Source organism: Tasmannia lanceolata, unplaced genomic scaffold (assembly GCF_043159265.1).
Source record: "Tasmannia lanceolata isolate RefF3 unplaced genomic scaffold, GAP_Taslan_0.1 ptg000023l, whole genome shotgun sequence".
NCBI lineage: Eukaryota > Viridiplantae > Streptophyta > Magnoliopsida > Canellales > Winteraceae > Tasmannia > Tasmannia lanceolata.
In genome coordinates, this window is record NW_027518700.1 from 7,479,999 (window position 1) to 7,499,422 (window position 19,424).

The 19,424-nt window shown below is 39.8% G+C and overlaps 1 protein-coding gene across 3 annotated transcripts in view; it reads left to right on the forward strand.

Annotated features, from left to right (window-relative positions):
* The window catches only part of LOC143856809 (diacylglycerol kinase 4-like), a 54,048-nt gene continuing 34,624 nt past the window's right edge, over positions 1 to 19,424 (forward strand). For all 3 annotated transcript variants that reach the window (XR_013238370.1, XM_077367092.1, XM_077367091.1), the window contains exons 1-5: positions 1 to 542; positions 3,081 to 3,203; positions 3,792 to 3,929; positions 4,005 to 4,090; positions 6,351 to 6,435. Coding sequence is in view for 2 of the 3 variants with exons in the window: in XM_077367092.1 (XP_077223207.1) it covers positions 183 to 542; positions 3,081 to 3,203; positions 3,792 to 3,929; positions 4,005 to 4,090; positions 6,351 to 6,435 (792 nt within the window). In the remaining variant the exon portion in view is untranslated. The remainder of the gene's footprint in view (positions 543 to 3,080; positions 3,204 to 3,791; positions 3,930 to 4,004; positions 4,091 to 6,350; positions 6,436 to 19,424) is intronic.

The following is a 19,424-nucleotide window of genomic DNA, read 5'->3' on the forward strand; positions in this document are numbered from 1 at the left end:
TACATACTCAGATATTCTTCTCCTGTTCTCTGCAATTTCCTAAGCCTAAGCTTATTACAGCAATTCTAAAAGGGGCAGAATAGAGAGAGGGAAGAGTTGAAAGTAGGAAAGGAACCTCTCCTTTCCTCTCCTCTTTAAATTTTTATTTCCAAAGATTTGATTTTCTCTCTTGCAATTTAGAAATGTCGGGAATCCATAGCAGAGACGTGGAATCTCCGGTTTCTTCTTCTACTGATACGACTCGGATCACGGCACGGTCCTCGATTGTTGATTCATTGAAGGGATGTGGACTGTCTGGGATCCGAATTGATAAAGATGATCTGAAACGTAGGATTTTGATACCTGAATATCTACGGCTAGCTATGGTGGAAGCAATTAGGTCTAAGGATCCTCTTGCGGTAGCCGGAAAATATGAATCTGATGGTGGTGGGGTTGTTGGAGCTACGGAAGCGCCGATGGTTGTTTTTGTCAATTCGCGTAGTGGAAGCCGCCTTGGAGCTACTATTAAAGGGAGGCTTCAGGAACTTATGGGGGAAGAACAGGTAGGGGTTTTGAAAATGAAGAGTTTTCGATTCCCGCTCTGGCAACCTTGGTTTTAATGGTCTGAGCCATAGTTACCAGGGTAGGAAACGAATTCGGGAAACGCATGAAAAAAAAATAAAAATACAGGGGAAACGAGAAACAATAGAAAATCGTACGAGAAACGTCTTGGGAAATGATGTGTTTTTTTTTTTTCCAAAATGATTTTCGTAAGTTCCACACATGTTTCCTACACGTTTCATATGCGTTTTCTACGAGTGTTGCATACGTTTATCATGAGTTTACACATTATTTACAAGTTTTCTATATGTTTCCCGTGTGTTTTAGAAACATTTCTCCAATTTTGTATCATATTTTGGAAAACGTGTTTTCCTCATTTTAGGGGAAACGAGTTTCCCACCCACCCAGGGAGTTTCCGGCAACTATGGACTCTGAGCTTTAAATGACCCTAGTTTGGATTTTTATATTCTGCTTTTATTAGATAAGAAAATGGGTGATTACTATGATGATGTTAAACCTGGTTTGGAAATACCTATGGAAGATGGATTATTAAGCAATTTTCCAAGTTCTCAAAATTCTGTACTTATTTTGGAATTCTCTACTTGTTTCTGTTTTGGCTTTTGTATGTGATACAGTTGATTAAGTGGGAAGAAGAACGTAGAACACAATCAATAAAACTAGTTAACGAAGCACAATTTACTAGCCCTCTTAATGAAATGCAACTTACTAGACTAGTAATTGAGGTAGCTGTAGAAAAAGTCTTCCAAGTATTCATTACATAACAACTTTGGGCACTCTACCTAAGTTACCTTGGCGTGACATGGTTGCCAATTTGGCACTGCATCAGTATGTAATCCTAGTTTATTTGCTTAACTGGCAATTGAAGTTTCTATTTTCATTTGTTTTGTATTTTTTGGGTCAAGTCTCAACTTTTTTTGTGCCAAAGTCGAATTTGAAATAGCTCTACAATGTAAGTCCCTTGTTTGTTAAGTGCTACAACTCAAAAGTAGACACGCTCTTCGGAATTTCAATTCAGTAGAGTACAGATACTGCTGTTGGTTGAAGTATAAATGATTAAATAACACCAACTCTAAAAGCTTAAGCTTTTGGAGCTTTTGGAGTAATTGGTTGTATCATATGGTATCAGAGCTATTGCCTCACAGCAGGTCCTGGGTTCAAAACTTTGATAAAAATCCGCGTTAACGGCTAACCCAAAAGAGGGGCCACATGTGTTACGTGTATGGCCAACCCAAAAAAAGAGAGGGGCCACATGTGAGGGGGAGTGTTGAAGTATAAATAATTAAATAACACCAACTCTAATAGCTTAAGCTTTTGGAGTAATTGGTTGTTTCACACTGTTGTAAATTACGCTTCATGTGAGTATTCATACTCCTGTTGAGATTCATCCTCTCCAACTGGTACAAGTCTTGCAGGAACCCCTTGTGTAGCTTTTTACGTATTATTCCCACATTTGTAAATAGTGATGGAAATGAACTATTTGCTGTTGCATCTTTTTGTGCTTTGCTGAATGCTTGGTTTCTGGGCATTGAAATGTTTTTGAGATTTTCAAATATTTATTGTACTTGATGTGTATCTTGCATATTTATGTTTGTTTCATTTCTGATTGTATTTCTTATGCTCACGATGAAATTAATTGTAATATTCTTGGTTGAAAAGTTTTATTTATTTATTTTTCTGCAGCTCTGGTAGTTCTGCTCATAGTTACCGGAAGCTTCCTATTTCAAATGGGAAGCTCAATTCCACAACTAAATTTTCTCTCTCCTCACATTTAAGGGGAAGCACGCTTCCTGTTAATTAAGAGCACACTTCTTATTTAGCTGGATATATTTTTTCTTAGAACAGTAATTTTCCTTTAGATAATGTTGAGGGAGTATATTTAAAACTTTAAAGCTCATTTTTAAATTTTAAATAAAACTTATGCTGATCTTTTTCTAACAACTTAGCAGTAAATCTACATGAATAAAACATGTAAAATTATAAATCTCTTAAAACTTGTAACTTTTTATCAACTGTGAAGTCCTCTTTACTACATGTAACCATAACCCACTATAATACTTTCTCTTTCTATTTGTTTCTCGTTCACTTCCATTGAGGCTTCTTACATGCTTCGTGTTGACTTTCGATGAATCTCTCCATACATTTCCTCTCTTTTTTTCTTAGTTTTTTTTAATTCCCTCATTTTTTTCTAGATGCCTCACTCCTCTCTTCCGCTTCCTGCGCTCACTTCTCACTCTAACAACTATGCTTCTGCTAATACTTTCAACACTATTCCCTTTATCTGTCTAATTGACTCTCTGGTTGCTGTTTATATCAAATTTTTTAATTGATTATATGCTTCAACTATGGTGTTAATGTACCCTGTGGTTTTTTAATTACAGTAATACACACAAATACAAAATTTGTTCACTGACTAGGATCTGTTCACTTCTTGTTAAACTATAACTAAATAGCTTTGAACACTTTTATGAAGGGAAACTCTTGTTTCCAAAATTTACTTGATTGTCCTTTATTATGTGCAGGTTTTTGATCTTTCAAACGTGAAGCCTAATGAGTTCATTGAGTATGGATTGGCTTGCCTGGAGCAGTTGGCTAATCTTGGTGACCCTTGTGCAAGAGAGACTCGTGAGAAGATGAGGATCATGGTGTGTTGGTTTTGATTTCTTTTTTCCTCACATTATTTGAATGTCGCACTTGTTCATATGGGTGCACCTCCAAATGCATTCATTTTTTGCACCTGTCTGGAAATGCATGCTTGTGCTTGGTGTCGTGTGTTCTTGCACGGATGTTATGCTCCATTTGATTGCATGAATATATTTGTTGGTGATCTAAGGTTTGATTGCCAACATGCATATTGCCTTGATTCGTAGCTATGTCACAAATACCGTTCTCGGGAATTTCTCGGTAAGGGAAAATCTAGGGATACATTAATTTTATTTTTTATTTTTTCGGGTTTATATCAGGAAAAAATTATAAAATAAAAGTATGTAAAAATATAATTAAGAAAAAAAAATATAAAATATCATATAAATATTGTAAAAATATCGTGATATTATCGTGTTAATGAAAATATCTCCATATTTTTTAAATTCTCGAGATTATTCAGAATTTTGTCGTTTTATCAAAATATCATGATAAAATCGCTATATTTTGAAAACATCAGAGATATTTGTGACATGGATTAGTAGGATGTCTATTTAGTGTTGAGAAGAACCTGAGATTCTTCCTGGCAGGTTGCAGGAGGCGATGGTACTGTGGGTTGGGTTTTGGGAAGCATTTCAGAACTTAATGAGCAGAACCGTGGGCCCATACCTCCAGTTGGGATCATTCCCCTTGGTACAGGCAATGATTTGTCTAGGAGCTTCGGTTGGGTAAGGGCTAATGAGTTAAGTTACCTTGTTGCAGCATAGCTTTTCATTGACATTTGCATTTAATGTTTTCCCCAGGGTGGTTCATTTCCTTTTGCATGGAGGTCAGCAGTCAAGCGATCCCTATATACGGCTGTTGCTGGTCGAGTTTGCCGTCTTGATAGGTGAGTGTTCTCTTTATTTTACAGGTATTATTGTTTTGACCCATTTTTTTTGCATAAATGGGAGGCACTTTCATCCACTTCTCTTTCGTGCCTATGTGGGCAAGGTTTGGTCTCCATGGAAATGGAAACGTTTCGGTTTTGGTTGAAATTTTTTGTGGAAATCCAGTAAAATCACAGAAACATATGCAAATGATAGAATTTAAAGACGGAACTCTATGAAATGCTAGAATAAGCACAAATACACACTGAGAAACCGTCACATATGCAAGGCAACCATCCATAATGCTTTTAAAACATCAAACACCTAGCAACATGCATTGTCATGCATGTCTGATAATATAGTACATACCAAAGTTTACATGTAATTCATCTAAATATACATACATAATACATGCCCCACATTTCACATACAATTCATATTAATATAATTATGTAATACCCACTGATACAGTTAACCGCTATTACGCTTAACATTTTGGTTTACGTATTTCGTCGTTTCATGCCGGTTTCGGTAGAAATTTAAAACTATGTATCCGGTGGTTCATTGCACTTGATTCGTGAGAACATTTGTTTGTGGGAAATCCCTTGAATCACAGAAACATTCTGAATTTGATATCCATCAGCTATGTGGCATTGTTGGATTCCTTAAAGATATTGCAAGATGTTACATTGTCGTGATGCAATGTCACATTTTGCAAATGATAACACATTTCCTCACCACAAAAGCTAAGACATTCATATCCACCTAGATCTGAGTAGTGTGACTGATTTTTCGTCTAAGGTCTGACATTGTTACTGGAAGCTTCCTATTTGGGTCAGAAGCTCGCTTTCATAGAAGCTCACTTTGGAAGCTAAACCCTTTTTGCTTCCCAAATTGAGGGGAGCACACTTCCTCTTAATTAAGAATATTCTTCCTATTTAGCTTATGATGTTTTCCTAAAACAATTTTTTCCCTTTTGGTAATGCCAAATGAGTGTATTTAACTTAAAAAAAATTACCTTTAGTTTCAAATAAAACTTATGTGAATTTCTTTTCAATAACTTCACATTAAGTTCAAATGAATAAAACTTGAAGCTTGCACACCTCTAAATCCCTAAAAGTTGTTATTCTAATTGGCTGTAAAGTTCTCTCTAACTACTTATAACATTGTCCTATATTAAACCTTCTGCCTCAACATGCTATACTGACCCTATCTGTTTCCAGACATTTTTCGTTCGCTTCTAATGAGGCTCATTACTTAATGTTCACTTTTCATGACGCTTCTCACAAGTTTTCTCTTTATTTTTTTTCATTGCTTAAAGCTTTTTTGCTTCTTGTACTTTCTCTTTGTTAGATCCCTTGCATCCTGCTTCCGCTTCCCACATTACTTTTCATATTCTTTTCCTCTTGCAATTATGGATTCGACACTTCCAGGTTTTACTTCTTGGATTCCAACTGTTTTTTTTTCTATTGATATATCGTCTCCAAAGCAACCTCCCTACCCTTAAATTCTCTCCGATGTAACAATAACTAAGATCTAGGATTTTTCTATTAGGTTCACCAGAGTTTATTTAATTGTTATCATTTTTGGGATGGAGATTTCTTGTGGAGCATCTAGATAATAATTCTTCAAGATATTTATACTTTATCATCGAGTAGTTCTTTACATAAATGATGTGGGATATTGTCGTGTACACACTTCCCATATCTTATATAATGACTGGAGGAAATTGATTTTCCATACATGACCAATACGAGTATCATGGATATATAGAAACATTACTAGCTAGTTTATACATAGTTAGCAAAACGTGATACGGCAAAAAAAAAAAAATTCGAGTTTAATACGGTGCCGTCAAAAAACGGGAACACCAAAAAATGGTTGTAAAATTTCGTCATTTATAAAATTTAGTGACGGTAAAGTTGGAAAGTTGGCCAAAAAACGTGTTTAATACGTTCAAAACGCGTTTTAAACGTGTTTAAAATGTTTTCCTAAAAAAAAAACCGAGTTTTTTCGTCTGCAAACCAATAAAACACGTTTTTTAAAAAAAAAAAAAAAAAAAAAAAAAAAAACGCTTTTTAAAACGGAGTTTTGCTAACTATGGTTTTATACAATTTGCACTTACACAAGCAGATTTTAAAAGCTCTCGCGTACCAGTATTCAAAATTTCATCAAATTCTTTGCAAACAGCTTGTTCTTTCTTGACATTAGAAAACCATGATTTCATTTAATCTTTCAACTCATTACTGCTAATGAAAATTTACTTGTATGTTGATACAGTTGGCGTGTTGTGGTAACGATGCCAGCAGAAGACAATGTAGAAATGCCACATTCTCTGAGGCAGACAGAGTGCCCAGTTGGTCAGGTTGTGAATGTTGCTATTTTGTCTCACTATTATGATTCATTCGGTTCTATGCTTTTGTTTATCATGCCCAGTCAACTTGAACATAGATATAAATTAGGGCAAATGATATCCACACTCTGATTAAAGTGAGGAGTTCAAAACAAGGGAATGCATCATTTCCCTATGCCATATTTCACTAGTGTTATTTAGGAATCATGCTATCTACAGCTGAAGAACAATTTATCTTTCAGAGGTGAACAATCTTTACTTTTGAACTCTATCTGTTTATTCAATTAGCACAAACAATACCGATTATTGTACTTTTGGTAACTCTTTTGGCTGATGAATTGGGTACTATTAATCATTTCCGTTGACTAAATTTTTCATATTGACTCTTTTATCATATGTGGTAAATTTATTTCATTAATAGTTGCATCATTGAATTAATAATTCTGTTAAAATTTTCTGACTAAATGGTGCCCAAGGATCAATTGGTTCTACATTGCATCAGCAACATTGTCACCATCTGGAACTTACAGAATTTGCTGTTCTGTTCTGGTAATTATTATCTTGTGCACACTGACACGGATTACCCACTTCATAATGTTAACCTGACTGATATAAATAACCCTCAGAAGTAAGTTATTTCTAATAATTCGAGAAAACAAACTTGTCAAATAACTTCAGATGCTTCCATTTTTATTCAGTGTGATTTTAAACAAACTTGTCAAATAACTTCAGATGCTTCCATTTTTATTTAATATGATTTGGTTTATAATTTGCTTCATATTTGTTGATGGCTATTTGGTTGTACTTGAAACATCAGAGCTGAGATAGAGTAATGTTTGTTGGTGACACAGAATATGTTTTGTATTGTCTTGTGTTGGGTTGGGGCCTGTTAGAATAAGCCTACAAGTCTATGGGCAGTTTGGTCATTGTACTTCTCTTTTCATTATTATTAATAAATGAGTGAGGGGGAGATGCCCAACTCACTTTCTATTGCTCTCTAAATCTCTCTTGCAACATGGTATCAAAGCCCTAGGGTTTCTGATCCCTAGGGAAATTCCGTACCCTCCATCTCCGTCTCCCAGAAAACCGTAACCCTCATCCTCTCTCGCACTCCATCATCTTCCTCACCCTAACCCTAACCCTCTCTTTCTCTCTCTCAGCCCTCATTCCATCTTCCAGCACCCCAACCCCTCTCTACAGCCCGCCCAACCCCCCCGCGACCTCCTCACCTGCACTCCACACCCTTGCTACCCCTCGCGGCCCTCTCACCTGTACCCTAAACCTTGGCCGTGACCCCGCGCGCACCCACCCACCCAATCCCCCCTCCCGCAAAATTTTCCACCCCGGAAAACTTTTTCCTGAAACTTTGAATTTGCACCCCCCCAAACTTTTCCCTAAAAATTCTTTCCAGATTTTTGGTAAAACTTTTGCAGGGCGGAAGAGTTTTTCCTGAAATTTGGAATTGCACCCGCCCGCCCCACCCAAATCAGTTCCCAGGAAATTTTTTTCCTACCCTCCTGATTTGCACCCCTTCCAGGTAAGCCTCCCCACAAATTTTTTCCCTCCCCCACGCCCCTCTCCAACCCAACTACGCTATTTTATTCTCTACAAGCCTTCTTCTTCTCATCTAACCTTAATTTCGCGTCTTCTTCATCTCCTCGATCTATGTGCTGAACACTTTTCTTTTTTTGTCTTTCATTTTCCCTAGCCTCTTCCTGTTCCTTTATGGGCTTCTCTTTTTTCTTGTCCATCACTTGGGATATTGTCATATGATCATCTCTCTGGATTAGTTGGTTCTGTCTATTCTTCTCTCATCTTTCTTTTGCTCTGGGTAGTGGTTTCTCTGTTTGTCTAGATTTCCTGTCGGTATGGATCCTCTCATCATTGTTGATCCTTCTATTGGCATGACCACTGAGGTCAGTGCTTCATCCATACCCTCGGCTTCGTCTTCGTCTTCTCAATTGGCACCTGTGGAAAATTCTTATCCACAGTTGAATATTGCCAAGTTTGATGGAACCAACTACTTACCCTGGAAGGTTGCGATTGAGACATACCTTCTTGGCCGGGGTAAAGTACGCTTTCTTCGCGAGGATCCTCCCTCGCTAAAGGATCCTCTGTATACACGTTGGGAACAGGAAGATGCGCTGATTCAGAGTCTCCTATGGTAGAGTATGACTCCAGACATTTATTCTACTATGATTCTTCTTCCGACTGCGAAGGAGGTCTGAGATCATACGGCCGTGACGTATTCTGGGGCTGAGAACCTGACTCGTATCTGCTCTACTTACTCTGAGTGGATGCGGCTCCGTCGTGGCGACATGTCACTTGAGGCCCATTATGGGAAGTTCATCTCATTATGCTAGCAGCTTGATGTCTTCATGCCCCTCACCTCTGATGTTCATGTTCTCCGGCGTCAACGGGAACAGATTCATGTCGTACACTATCTTGAGAGCCTAGGCCCTGAGATTATACATCTGCGTCATCAGATTCTTGGTTCTGGCAATATTCCTTCGTTGCACAAGGTCTATTTCCGCGCCCAGTAGTGTGTTGGCGAGACCCCTCCCGTCCTACTTCTGATAGTTCGGCTCTTGCCGCATATGATGGAGGTGGTGGTACTCGTCCTTCCTGGGGTGGCGGTTCTTTTTTTCCGGGCTCGTGGACGCGGTGGCCGTGGTGGTGGCTGTGTTGGCAGTGGGCGTGGTTGTCCTTATTGCACCCACTGCCAGCGCGATGGCCATGTCACTGAGACTTGTTATACGCTGCATTCAGAGCTTCGCCCGTCCCGATCAGCCCACCTCGGCACCTCTGGTTCATCTGACACAGTATCCTCTGCTCCTGCCTCTACTCCCGCTGATGACTCATTCTCCTTCATGAGGGCAGACTATGAGGAGCTCCAGCGTCTTCGATAGAGTGCCTCCCAGGCCATTGCAGGCTTTGCCCAGCCAGGTAGTTCACACACTATGTTACTCTCTAGCTCTGGGTCCTGGATTATTGACTCAGAAGCCTCAAACCATATGACTGGTAACTCATCACAGCTCTCGTCTTTTCGCTCCTTTCCATCTGATTTTCAGTCTATTACTTTAGCTGATGGTTCCACTACACCTATTACCGGTATTGGTGCCACCTGTCCTTCACCTAATCTCCCTCTATCTTCAGTTTTGTGTGTACCTAAATCTCCTTTTAGTTTATTATCTGTTAGCCAAATTATGAAAAATCTGTCGTGCTCTATCTTATTCTATCATTCTTACTATCTTTTTCAGGATCTTTCGACTGGGAGGACGATTGGATCGGGTCGTGAGGTGGATGGCCTGTACCGTCTTGAATGCAGCCTTACACAGTTTCGTGGATGCCTTTCAGTGGCACTGTCGACTGGGTCACCCCTCCCTTCAGTGTCTCCGGCAGACATCTTTAGTTCCTAGTTCTATTTCTCATTTTCATTGTCAGTCTTGTGAACTCGGGAAGCATTATAGAGTGTCTTTCCCTTCCCGAGTCGTTACTAGGGTTGATAGTTTATTTCAGTTAGTTCATTGCGAAGTATGGGGACCTTCTCGGGTCGCGTCAAATAATGGATTCCAGTACTTTTTGGTTTTTATTGACGATTACTCACGCATGACTTGGTTGTATCTTCTGAAAGACCGCTCTCAGGTCTTCTTTGCTTTTAAAAATTTTCATGATGGAATAAAAAATCAATTTAGTATTAATCTTAAATGCCTGTGTACTGATAATGCTCGTGAGTTTTTCTCTACTACTGATGGCTTTCAGGACTATCTCTCTTCTCATGGCATCCTTCATCAATCATCATGTGCATACACTTCGCAGCAGAATGGCGTCGCTGAAAGGAAACTGCGATATCTACTTGAGGTGGCTCGCACACTCCTCTTTCAGATGCAGGTTCCTAAATCTTTTTGGTCTGACGCCATTCTCACTGCTTGTTTCCTATCCAACCATCTTCCGTCTTCTGTGTTTCATGGTGATTCTCCATTTCACATAGTTTATTCACATCAGGACCCATTCCCACTTACGCTGTGTGTCCTTGGCTGCATATGCTTTGCTCATCATTTGGGTCCTGGCCGTGATAAGCTGGATCCTCGTTCAGAACGGTGTGTTTTTCTGGGTTACTCTCGCACCCAAAAAGGATACCGTTGCTACAGTCCACGTCTGCGCCGATGGTATGTATCAGCTGACGTCACATTTTTCGAATCAGAACCATTCTTTGGCTCTTCCTCTGGTCCTTCCAATGTCAAATCAGAACCTGAGGTGACTATTTCTCTTCCTGAGCTTTCTCCCATTCCTACTACTCCTATTGCACATCCTCCTGCTTGCCCTCCTGGACAGGTAGACTCGTGTGCTCCCAGGGTAGATCGTCTCCCTATTACAGTCCAATATAAACGTCGTCCACAGCAGGCACATCCCTCACACACCGAGAAATCGTCCTCACAGCCAGAGATCTTCTTACCCCCTCATCAGGTATCTGACTCTTCTATTGCTTTCCGTACTCGTTCCCATTCTACTGCTCACCCGCTTTCTAATTTCGTTTCTTATGACCGTCTAACTCTCCCTTTCAAAAGCTTTGTCTTGTCTATGTCTTCTGCTGTGTTACCACAGTCTTTGGATGAGGCTCTCCTACACCCAGGCTGGCGAGCTGCAATGTACTTTGAAATGGGCGCTCTTCAGTTCAACAGCACGTGGGATCTTGTCTCTCTACCTGCCGGCGCACGACCAGTTGGCTGCCGATGGGTATTCTCCATTAAGTATCTTCCTGATGGCACGGTTGATCGACTGAAGGCACGCCTAGTGGCAAAGGTTACACTCAGACATTCGGTGTAGACTACCATGAGACGTTTTCTCCAGTTGCGAAGATATCTTCTGTCCATGTTCTACTTGCCCTCGCCGTTAATAATGGTTGGCCTCTTCACCAGCTAGATGTGAGGAACGCCTTTCTGCATGGCGACCTCCTTGAAGAGGTGTATATGGAGCAACTACCAGGTTACGTTGCTCAGGGGGGTGGGGGAGTTGTCCTCATCTGTCTGTCGACTCAGAAAAGCGATTTATGGGTTAAAGTAGTCACCGCATGCTTGGTTTGGTAGATTTAGTGAGGCAATTATGAAGTTTGGTCTCAAACAATGTGCTGTAGATCACTCAGTATTCAGCTATCAGTCCTCAGCAGGATGCATTATGTTGATTGTATACGTCGATGACATCATTATTACAGGCAGTGACTCAGGGGGAATTCAAAATTGAAAGACTTCTTATAAAAAGAATTTGCAACAAAGGACTTGGGACGTCTCAGATACTTTCTTGGGATAGAAGTTGCATACTCCTCTCGTGGTTTATCTCTATCTTAGAGGAAGTATGTTCTTGATTTGCTAGAAGAGGCAGGAAATCTTGGTGTGAAACCAGTAGCTGCACCCATGGATTCAAATGTGAAACTGATTCCAGAAGACGGTGATTTGTTGAAAGATCCTGGTAGGTATAGAAGACTTGTGGGCAAGCTTGCCGTTGGGGTAGTTAGCCGGTACATGATCTCTCCTCGAACATCTCATTCGAACGCAATGGTTCAAATTCTCAAGTATCTGAAGGGTACTCCAGGGAAAGGATTACTATTCAAACGGCATGATCATACATGGATTGAGGGGTTCTCAGATGCTGATTGGGCTGGATCTCCTGTTGATAGGAGATCGACTACCGGGTATTGTACCTTTGTTGGAGGTAACCTGGTTTCATGGAGAAGTAAGAAACATGATGTCATTGCGAAATCGAGTGCAGAAGCAGAATATAGAGCCATGACGCATACTACGATTGGGATTATTTGGTTGAGGTCACTCTTAACTGAGATTGGTATTGGGTTTCCCTCTCCTTCACAGTTATATTGTGATAACAGGGCAGCCATCTATATTGTGACAAATCCTGTCTTTCATGAGAGAACTAAACATACGAAGTCGACTGTCATTTCATTCGTCAGAGGATTCAGAAAGGGGAGATACGAGATGTAACGTTCTGTAGAACAGTTGGCAAATATGTTCACAAAACCATTGAATAAATCCAAGCTTAGCGATATATGTAACAAGCTAGGAATGTATGATTTATACATTCCAGCTTGAGGGGGAGTGTTAGAATAAGCCTACAAGTCTATGGGCAGTCTGGTCATTGTACTTTTCTTTTCATTATTATTAATAAATGAGTGAGGGGGAGATGCCCAACTCACTTTCTCTTTCTCTCTAAATCTCTCTTGCAATAGGGCCAATGGCCAACTTATGCAGTTCCAACATGGCAGCCATGTCGTGCTTGGGTGGCATGGGTGGAGTTCCAAGGTGCATTCCAGCCGTAATGCTGCAGCCTGATTTTGAACCTGATTTTTGGTCTTCTGGATGGCAGAATCTCAAAAAGTGGTAAACTAGAAAATTGTAGGTATTTTTGTGTTGTTTCCAAGAAGTATATGCACTCGCAAATCGGACAAGTGGTTGAAGAGATATGACTGTTTTAGTGAACCGTGTATGTGGGTTCCCAACCTAGTCAATTTGCTTTCTTTTCACGGCGGCACGAAGAGGTAGAGGAAGACATGGTAACCAAATGATGGAAGATTTGAAAGATGGAAGATTTGAAAGATGAAAGAGATGATGAACTTCAAGCGCTTTGAAGACAAGTTGAGTAACTTACCATGCGACTTGAACGCCAAGCTGCTCGTAGTGAGTATGGTGGATCAAGCAGTGGAGGTTTTAATGATGAGTCCGATGTGACCCTATTCGCCAATACTCGGCAAGGTTGGGAACTTTCTTTCGTGATTTCGACACTGTTAAGATTGATTTGCTGGAGTTTCATGGCCGTCTACAACCTGAAGAGTTTCTTGAGTGGCTTAGTGCCATTGAGAAGTTCTTTGATTACAAGGAGACACCCGGAAGCCAGCGTGTGAAGCTTGTGGCTGCAAGGCTTTGTGGCTACGCTTTGACCTGGTGGAAGTGTGTTGGACTACACAGAAGAATTTTATAAGCTCATGGCTCGTAGTGATATCCAATAAAGTGAAGGTCAACTTGTGCCAAGGTATGTTAGTGGTTTGAAGTTTCCTATTCGGGATGAGGCTGAAATGCATCGATCATTGACTGCCAATGATGCTTATCAACTAGCCTTCAAGGTGGAGGCAAAGCTTGCTCGTCGTGGTGTTAAAAAATTTGTGGATGTTCGTGGTCTCTATCCTTCTTCCAAAGATGAATCTTCACATGGTGTGGGTGCAAATTCGAAATCCGAACATTTCAACAAAACTTCTAAAAAATCAGCCCCTACAAATCATGTTGCACGTGCTTGTTTCAAGTGTGGTCAAGTTGGCTGTCGTTACAAAAATTGTCCAAAGAGACAAGTAGTGGCCTTCGATGACGAAGGTGACATACAACATTAAGATATTGAACCTGAGGAAGGAGAAAGCTTGGTGATCCAAAGAGCACTTACTACACCCAAAGTTGATTCCGATGATGATTGGCTTTGTTCCAATATATTCAAGACTAGATGCAAATCTCATGGCACCATTGTGATTGATTGTGGGATTTGTGAGAACATTGTATCTTATGAAATGGTGAACAAGTTCAAGCTCCAAACCGAGGCCCAGCCTAAGCCCTATTGAATGACATGATTCAAGAACGGTAATGGGGTAAAAGTTACTAAACGATGTTTGGTTTCATTCTCTATGGGCAAGAATTACCATGATCAAGTTTGGTGTAATGTAGTTCCTATTGATGTTTGTCATATACTCCTAGGAAGGCCATGGAAATGATCTTAAAAATACATACACCTTTCGGATGGGAAAAGTAGAGATTGTTCTTTTGCCTAGTAAAGAGGAAAAGACTCCCAAATCTTTACAAGTGGAGGGTATCAATTTTCTCACTTCATCAAAGTTTGCAAAAGAAAGTGAGAGTAGCAGTATGGTGTACATGCTATTGGCAAAAGAATTGGAAAAGTCTTTCATTGTGCCTAGTGAGTTAGAACCTCTCTTGGAGGAATTCAAGGATGTCACAAACGATGAGTTACCCAATGGACTTCTTCCTCAAATAGACATTCAACATCAAATTGATTTGATTCCCGGTTTTAGTCTCCCTAACAAAGCTCACTATTGTGTGAGTCCTAAAGAACATGAAGAGTTGAATATGCAAGCCATGGAGTTGTAAAATAAAAGTTACATCAAAGAAAGCATGAGCCCTTACGCAGTGCCAGCCTTACTAATTCCAAAGAAAGATGGGACGTGGCGTATGCGTGTGGATAGCCGTGCCATAAACTGAATCACTATCAAATACCGGTTTCCCATTCCAAGAATTAATGATATGTTTGACACTGCGTTGCATGGATTCTTTGCCCCTATGCCGAAGCCGTGTCGACATGCCTCCACATGCGAATCGAACATGGCTTTTCACAGCCGTGTCCTGCACGAATCCTATTTTTTCGGGCAAATCCGACTCATCGTTGTCTCTTTTAATATATGAATCCTATATATTTTCCCTTTAAACGTGTTTTCTTCTTAACTTTTTTATATGAAAGCACAAATATGGCACTTTTTCTTGGATTCGATTCAATTGAGGCTATTGGGTATTGTAAGGGGTAATGGGTTTTCTTTTGGGCCAAGGAGAATACTCCTGGGTAATTCATACTATGTAAATCTAGTGGGACTACTGGTCCCTTTGTAATTTTATTGGTATGAATATATTTGTCAATTTTTTCTTTTTAAAAAATCTGTACTCTTTTAATAAAAACACTAGCACCTTGACCCTGGAACATCAACCCCCGTTCCACCTTTGGCTCTCTTAATAAAAAACTCAAACGCCTCGATCTTTCACCCTGAAATTTTTCATGTGTATAGATACATATATATATATATATATATATATATTTAAATTTTAAATTTATATTTTACTTTAAAATTACCGAATCCATAAATCTTACTTTTTGGGGTTTGTCGAATCCAACATGTTAAATTTTTAATTTTTAAAATTTATATTATTTAAAAATTACCGAATCCACAAATCCTACTTTTTGGGGTTTGCCGAACCTTACACCTCGATTCCGTGTCGGATCCCAACACGCAAATCTGAATCCATGCAACGTAGGTTTGATATGCTTGCCACGCAAATCTGAATCCATGCAACGTAGGTTTGACATGCTTGCCGGTGGAAAGATATTTTCCAAGATTGATCTTAAAAATGGCTACCATCAAATTCGAATCAAGTTGGGTGATGAATGGAAGACCGCTTTCAAGACATGTGAAGGCTTATATGAGTGGCTTGTTACGCCATTTGGTCTCTCCAATGCTCAAAGAACCTTCATGCGGGTAATGAATCAAGTCATTCGCCCTTTCACTGGAAAGTTTGTTGTTTATTTTGATGATATTCTTATTTATAGTCATGATAAAAGTGAGCATGTAGATCACTTGAGGGTTGTTCTAACCACTTTAAGAGGTGAAAAACTTTATGTAAACCTTAAAAGGTGTTCTTTCATGACAATTAGCCTAACTTTCCTAGGCTTTATATTGACTTCCACAAGGATCAAAGTGGATGATGAGAAGATCAAAGTTGTCCAAGAGTGGCCTATTCCAAAGAGCTTGCAAGAAGTGAGGAGTTTCCATGGATTGTCCTCATTCTATCGCCGATTCATAAGAAATTTCAGCATCAGCCCCCTTAATGGATTGCATGAAGTAAGATGGGTTCAAGTGGACAATGGAGGCCGAAAAGAGTTTTCAACTTGTAAAGGACAAGCTATCTAGTGCTCCTGTGCTTGTTTTGCTGGACTTTGAGAAGATGTTTGAGGTTGATTGTGATGCCTCTCATGTGGACATTGGCGGAGTACTTAGCCAAGAAGGTCATCCAGTTGCTTTCTTTAGTGAGAAACTCAATGAAACCAAGAAGTACTCTACCCATGATGTGGAATTTTATTCCATTGTTCAAGCACTTCGGCATTAGCGATCATATCTTATTCAAAGGAAGTTTGTTCCATAGTTTTAAAACTCTCCCGTGTCCGCGTCAACTCCCTTTTACCTTGGCCGGTTTCCACATTACGCCGCATCCGCATTCCGCATTTTGCCCTGCAGAGTCAATAAAAACTCTTTTGACTCTCGAATTATGATCGCGTCAACCGAATACTCAGCCACGTCAATCGCGTTCTTAGCCGCGCCCATGCCGAGTCAACAAGGATTTTTCTTCGGCTGCATTCCGCGCTACATCCATGTTTCTAAACACTGGTTTATTCTAAATTCTGATCTTGAAGCTCTCAAGCACATCAACAATCAATGAAGCCTAAACCAAAGCAAAGTGGGTTGCTTTCTTACAAGAATATTCTTTTGTGTTAAAGCACATGAGTGGAAAGTGCAACCGAGTGACAGATGCTCTTAGTAGAAGAGTAGCTCTTTTTAATTCCGTGAATGTGCAACTTGAAGGGTTTGATTCCATTAGAAACATGTATGACAATTATAGATAGGGGTGCGACTCGGGTCGGGTCGACCCGATTTCCAACCCGACAAGGTTCAACCCATTTTTCCAGCCCGACCTGACCCGAGCCGACTTCAACCCCACCCAACCCGAGTTTTTAAGCTTAAAAAAATAAAAAAATATAAAAAGTGTCGGGTCTCACTCTGGTTGGGTTGCCAAACCCTCAATCCGAACTCGACCCGGGTTGGGAAAAGCAACCCGAACCCAACCCGAACCGACCTTTTTTCGGGTTGAACTTGTCGGGTTCAGGTTGAACCCGACCCGAGTTGCATCCCTAATTATGAAGACTGGTGAAATTTGGAAGCTTTGCAAAGAAGGGAAGCATGGAGATTATCTTCTTCAAGATGATTTTCTCTTTATGGGGAGTCGCCTATGCATTCCAAAATGCTCCCTTAGAGAGTGAGTTATGAGCTCCATTCGGGAGGTTTAGGAGGACATTTTGGAAGAGACAAAACTGGTTTGCTAGTGAAAGAGAAGTATTTTTGTCTGACCATGCAAGGGACATTTTGTGATGCGCTATGTGAGGTGTCGAATATGCCAAACATGCAAGGGACATACTTAAAACACCGGTACCTATTGTCGACTACCACTTCCTAATGCTCTATGGGAAGATGTATGAATGTCGTGGTTGGCTTGCCAAGAACTCAAAGAGGTAATGATTCCATTTTTTTAGTTGTTGTTCGCTTCTCTAAAATGGCACATTTCATTCCTTGCAAGAAGACTATGAATGCTTCCTATGTTGCTAATCTTTATTTGAAGGAGGTGGTTAAGTTTCATGGTATTCCCAAGTCTATTGTTTCGGATAGGGTTATTAAATTCTTAGTCATTTTCGGACATGCTTGTGGAAAAGGATTGGTACTAGCTTGCTCCATAGTAGTGCCTATCACCCTCAACTTGATGGACACCGAGGTGGTGAATTGAACTTTGGGAAATCTTCTTAGGAGTTTGGCGGCAAAGAGGCCCAAGCAATGTGATATGGTGCTTCCTCAAGTGGAGTTTGATCTTGCACCCATTCCTAATGTATCGTTGTCCAACAAGAAGGCTGAAGAGCTTGCTACTACCATGACAAGGATTCATGAAGTGAAGAAGAATCTTGAAGAAACTACCGAGAAGTACAAGCAAACGGCCAATACTTATCGTCGAACAAAATCCTCAATGAAGGTGATCTTGTGTGGGTTTATTAGAAGAAAGAACGATTTCCCTCTGGTTCCTATAACAAGTTCAGGGAAAAGAAGATTGGTCCATGCTGGATTCTCAAGAAAATCAACAATAATGCATACAAGATTGAGCTCCTTCCAAATATCAATACTCACCCAACTTTCAATGTTCAAGACTTGACAACATAACATAGAGAGTTTGATGAGAACTCATGGGCGAGTTCTTTCTCACCCGGGGATGATGATTCAGTGCCAACATGGCAGCCATGTCATGCCTAGGTGGCTTGCGTGTAGTTCCAAGGTGCATTCCTGCCATAATGCTGTAGCCTGATTTTGAACCTGATTTTTGGTCTTCTATATGGAAGAATCTCAAAGTGTGGTAAACTAGAAAATTGTTGGTATTTTTGTGATGTTTCCAACGAGTATAGGCACTCTAAAATCGGATAAGTGGTTGAAGAGATATGTCCGTTTTAGAGGACTGTGTCTGTGAGTACCCAAGCTAGTCAAATTTTGTGAGTTCCAATGCAATTTATGTAATGACATTTTGTCTAAAATGAATAAATAAATAGATAAACACCCTTATCAAAATTTTGTACCGATTGATATGTACACCCCACTTAAGATCGCCAAAACCAAATTATGTAGCCCTAATTGGATTATTAGGTGGATCTATCTAAGTTCATAGATTTAGCAAATTTAGTATCACCTTTTAAGTATTTCTTGTTCATTAAGAAAACTAAATTAAGTAAGGCTAGGATTTGTAAGACTCCTTAGTTGTAATAATAAGGGAAATAAATTAGGGGGAAAGCCAATTAGAAAAGTTAACGAAATTTAAAAGATTCAATTCCAAGAATAGCTATTCTAAATTTGTACACTTGCTATGAAGGTCAAACAAAATAAAGAGTCATATGGGGAAAAAGGAAATAAGATTTTTTTTTGGATTTTAGAAAGAGGGTGTGATGGGTTTTAAAAACCCAACGTATGGGTTTTAAAAACCCAACGTATGGGTTTTCTACCCATTTTGCTGCCGCCCGAGAGAGAGAGAGAGAGAGAGAGAGAGTTGGGTGGGAGATAGAGAAGAAGAAGAAGAATCAAGAAGAGAAGAGGATCTAGGGCTTACCATTCAAGCAGTACTTTGAGTAAGTACCCACTAACTCTGTAAATTACTCTTTTTGATTTAGAACCTAAATTCCATCCTAAACTCAATTCTTAAAAATTTCAAACCCACATCCTACTCTTTTGAAGTACAGTGACTACCATGCTAAATTCTCCATTGTCTTGCCCCAATTTGTTACATACATAAATCTCACAAATATTACAAGCCCTTTGACTTTTATACAATCTGAAATTCTTTTCAACTGATTTTCAGGGCAACTTGTTACTC